The sequence below is a fragment of the Ctenocephalides felis genome, unplaced genomic scaffold (assembly GCF_003426905.1).
Source record: "Ctenocephalides felis isolate EL2017-DRISC unplaced genomic scaffold, ASM342690v1 CF-g0.4_SCAFFOLD_02769, whole genome shotgun sequence".
NCBI classification, from domain to species: Eukaryota; Metazoa; Arthropoda; class Insecta; order Siphonaptera; family Pulicidae; genus Ctenocephalides; species Ctenocephalides felis.
This window is the reverse complement of record NW_020538923.1, coordinates 8,533-11,618: the sequence shown is the minus strand read 5'-3', so window position 1 is coordinate 11,618 and position 3,086 is coordinate 8,533. Positions and strand designations below refer to the sequence as shown.

General features: G+C 31.5%; 2 protein-coding genes across 5 annotated transcripts; one reads left to right on the top strand and one right to left on the bottom strand.

The window, feature by feature from the left end:
* Positions 1–1,477, bottom strand: LOC113381289 (uncharacterized Golgi apparatus membrane protein-like protein CG5021). 4 transcript variants are annotated; one of them, XM_026620244.1, is made up of 5 exons: positions 1,444–1,477; positions 1,109–1,185; positions 807–1,044; positions 522–647; positions 1–197 (listed from the first exon to the last, which is right to left on the bottom strand). In XM_026620244.1, the coding sequence occupies exons 1-5, from the start codon at positions 1,456–1,458 to the stop codon at positions 6–8; spliced, it is 648 nt and encodes a 215-aa protein (XP_026476029.1). In that variant the 5' UTR covers positions 1,459–1,477; the 3' UTR covers positions 1–5. The 4 variants fall into 4 exon arrangements, with proteins under 4 accessions (XP_026476029.1, XP_026476026.1, XP_026476028.1 ...); XM_026620241.1 differs by having other exon boundaries at positions 810–1,044; XM_026620243.1 differs by having other exon boundaries at positions 522–635; positions 810–1,044.
* Positions 1,478–1,971: 494 nt separating this feature from the next.
* On the top strand, positions 1,972–2,543 carry LOC113381285. Its single transcript, XM_026620237.1, has one exon. It carries the CDS (start codon positions 2,196–2,198, stop codon positions 2,541–2,543), a length of 348 nt encoding a protein of 115 aa, XP_026476022.1. The 5' UTR covers positions 1,972–2,195.
* The last annotated feature ends 543 nt before the right edge of the window (positions 2,544–3,086 follow it).

Genomic DNA, 3,086 nt, shown 5'->3' with positions numbered 1-3,086 from the left:
CTAAACTATACTATTCCAGTCGGCTGTGCAGTACTAGGCTGTGCTGGTTTATTCATAAATGAAACAGCATTTTGAAGTAATTTTGCTTTGAAGAATTCTGTCGTAACTGATCCCAAGTCTTTACTTGCTCCAAAATTACATTTGATGTAGCCATGCAAATTTGCTCCATTTAAAGCAAGTGCAATTAGAACTAAAAGCTAAAAAAGAAAGCAATTGAAATATTATTCAAATAAACAATTTGTAATTGTTGACGTTTTATGTTCTGAAATACAGAAATTCATAACTGAAACATTAATTATGGCTAGACATGCAGGAACTTAAACTTTCAAACAAGTCAGAGTTGTAAGCTATCTTCTGATTAAATATTTTTATATAAAGTTTAGTTTAAAAACATTTTAAATATTATTAATAGAATCATATTTCTGTATTGGAAAAGTAATATTCATTTAAATTATTATATTCTATAGAAATCAACATCAAACAGAAAAAATGTAAATTCTTCAATATTATAACATATTTACCAGCCATTTGAATTTAAAACCAAAAAGTGCGATTATAAAAAATACTGCCCACACAACAGGACACAGTACAAGTGCTAGCCAAAATATTTTGGATTCCCTCTGATTCACTCGACCCTGAATCATTCCCTGAAAAAGGGTATAATAATAGAATGTTGAAATTATTAGAAACATAAGAGGTTATTAATATATGGATTCATAGAACTTTAATATTTTGTTATAATATATTTGGTCTAGTAGTTCAAAATATATTTGGTTAGGTAGTGTATGACTAAATGAATACTTAACAACCTTTCGAGCTTCATACACCCAATGCGATACACCTTCGTCGTCCACGTAATTCCACCATCTCAAACCCACTAGTAACCGTCCTGTGATATTTTTAACTGTCCAAAAATCAGCAGACAGTAACAGGACAACACAAACAAAACTTGTAATAAAACTGTCACTAAACCATCCGCAGAGCATGTACACTACTATAGAAGAACAGCGAAAAAACAGGTGGAAGAAAGTCACATAAGGATGCCTGCAAACAGATGATATCAAATATTTGGAAGACTAGTTAACCTATTAAAGTACTTTTATCATACGTTAATTTTCCTGAATTCCTAGCATTGACTTCATCTTCTTCTCCAAATGGTATTGTGTCGTCATCTAAAAGAGGTACCTAAAATACAATAAAATAATGATTTTTTTAATATTCTTTAAAGCTAATGTCAAATGTCATTTTGACAAGTGCACGTCAATTTACTTCTTTTTGCATAGTTGAGCCGATTATAAAATATTACACGTTGAATATAAGAGTACATATGTTAAAACTGTTATTCTATTTATTTGTTACTTATTTTGTTTATATGTAAAAAATTATTTATTTAAATATATAAAAGATTGACGTGTCAGTTCATTATAATTTTTGGATATTTACCGTGGCAGACGCCATTGCCAATCACACATGCGTACCATTGACTTGTTAAAGAAACTGGATCTGTTGAAGTGGCAAGTTGTGACAGGTAACCTCCGAACAAATGTCTCTAACTCTGTAACCAATAAATGTCTATCTATATGAATGATGTAGCCATATATTCACGAACGTTACATAATCTGTCAGCAATACTATTTTTCAAAAAACATGAAATCGCCTATTAGATATTATTGTCATCGAAATAATCTAAGAATGAGCTTCCCGTGATAAATTTAGAAGTGCGTTAATAGTCAAACGTTCCTTATTTTCTAATTATAATTTTTCTACAAATAATTAAATTTATTTGACTATGACATTAGTTTTAAACTACTCACAAATTTCTTAATTATGCAAGTTTGAAAGTGTTTTTGAATTTGCCATGTCTATTCAATTTTTAAATTTATGTTTATATAGTCCAAGGTGAATGTCAGTTCAACCAACAAGAAAGAGGAAAGAGTTAGTCATGAGACATACTTCACTTGCTGCTGTCAAAATTTCATAGCAGAGTCATTCCGCCAAATAGGGTACGGTATAACAATAATAAATACGAAAATCATATGTATAGATAGTGCAGCAAAATCTTTTAACAAAATGTCGCCCGTTTTTTCGGGTGGTATTCTACTAATTATATTATGACTTGAGACACATTGATGACACAAAAAAATCCTAAAGTGCTTAGTGACAATTCGTGTAAAATACATTAATATCGTTTTGTGATGGGTGCGAAGGCTAGTACCGCAAATGGCGGACAAAGTCCCCGGACGAGAACATTTTCGGCGAGCAGTAGCAGTGAAGTTGTGTCAAATTCAGCCGGTTTTAGTTTGTTAAGGGCCCTACCAGGGATTCAAGTGTCATCTAACGACCGTCAAAGAGCGCGATCCTTATCCTCTGTGCCTGATTTGCAAGCAAGTCACGAGACGATTGCAATTCCGTCAGTTTCGGGGGCCTTTGAAGTCTCTGCCAGTCCCGAGACCGACAGCTCTGCGGATGAAGCTGGTGCCCTTAGCAGAGTATATGCCGCACATTCGCTGCCATCACATATTTGGACACTAAATGGTATGTAATACAGTACTTTGTTTTCATTTTCGTTTAAATCCGCAGTTATCGAATTTATGTACTTTCAATTAAGACTTCGATTCAATTATATAATTGATACAATTTTTAATCCTATTGTGTTCCTACACAATACACCAAATTTCTATTTACTCTATTCCTTGAACAGGAAAAAGTTCAAGTGATTTTTCATTTAGTATAAAATCATAAAAATAACAAATTTGAGATTTATGATTCTATCATATTTTCAAATTATATATATATATATATATATATATATATATATTTATATATATATATATATATATATATATATATTGATTAAACAAAATACTTCTTAACAGGCTTCCATTCAAATAATAAAATAGAAAGAAAACGGTAACTAACTCTTAAAATAAATTTAATAGATCCATACGTTTCTAGTCCCAATTTGACTATTTCTCAGTGGAAATAAATCACACAAGTTAAGACACAAACATGAAAAATATGATCAATGGAAAAGAACTAGTGGTGCATGGCATCGTGCCTTAAGGCAAATTCTGGAACTGCCCGTA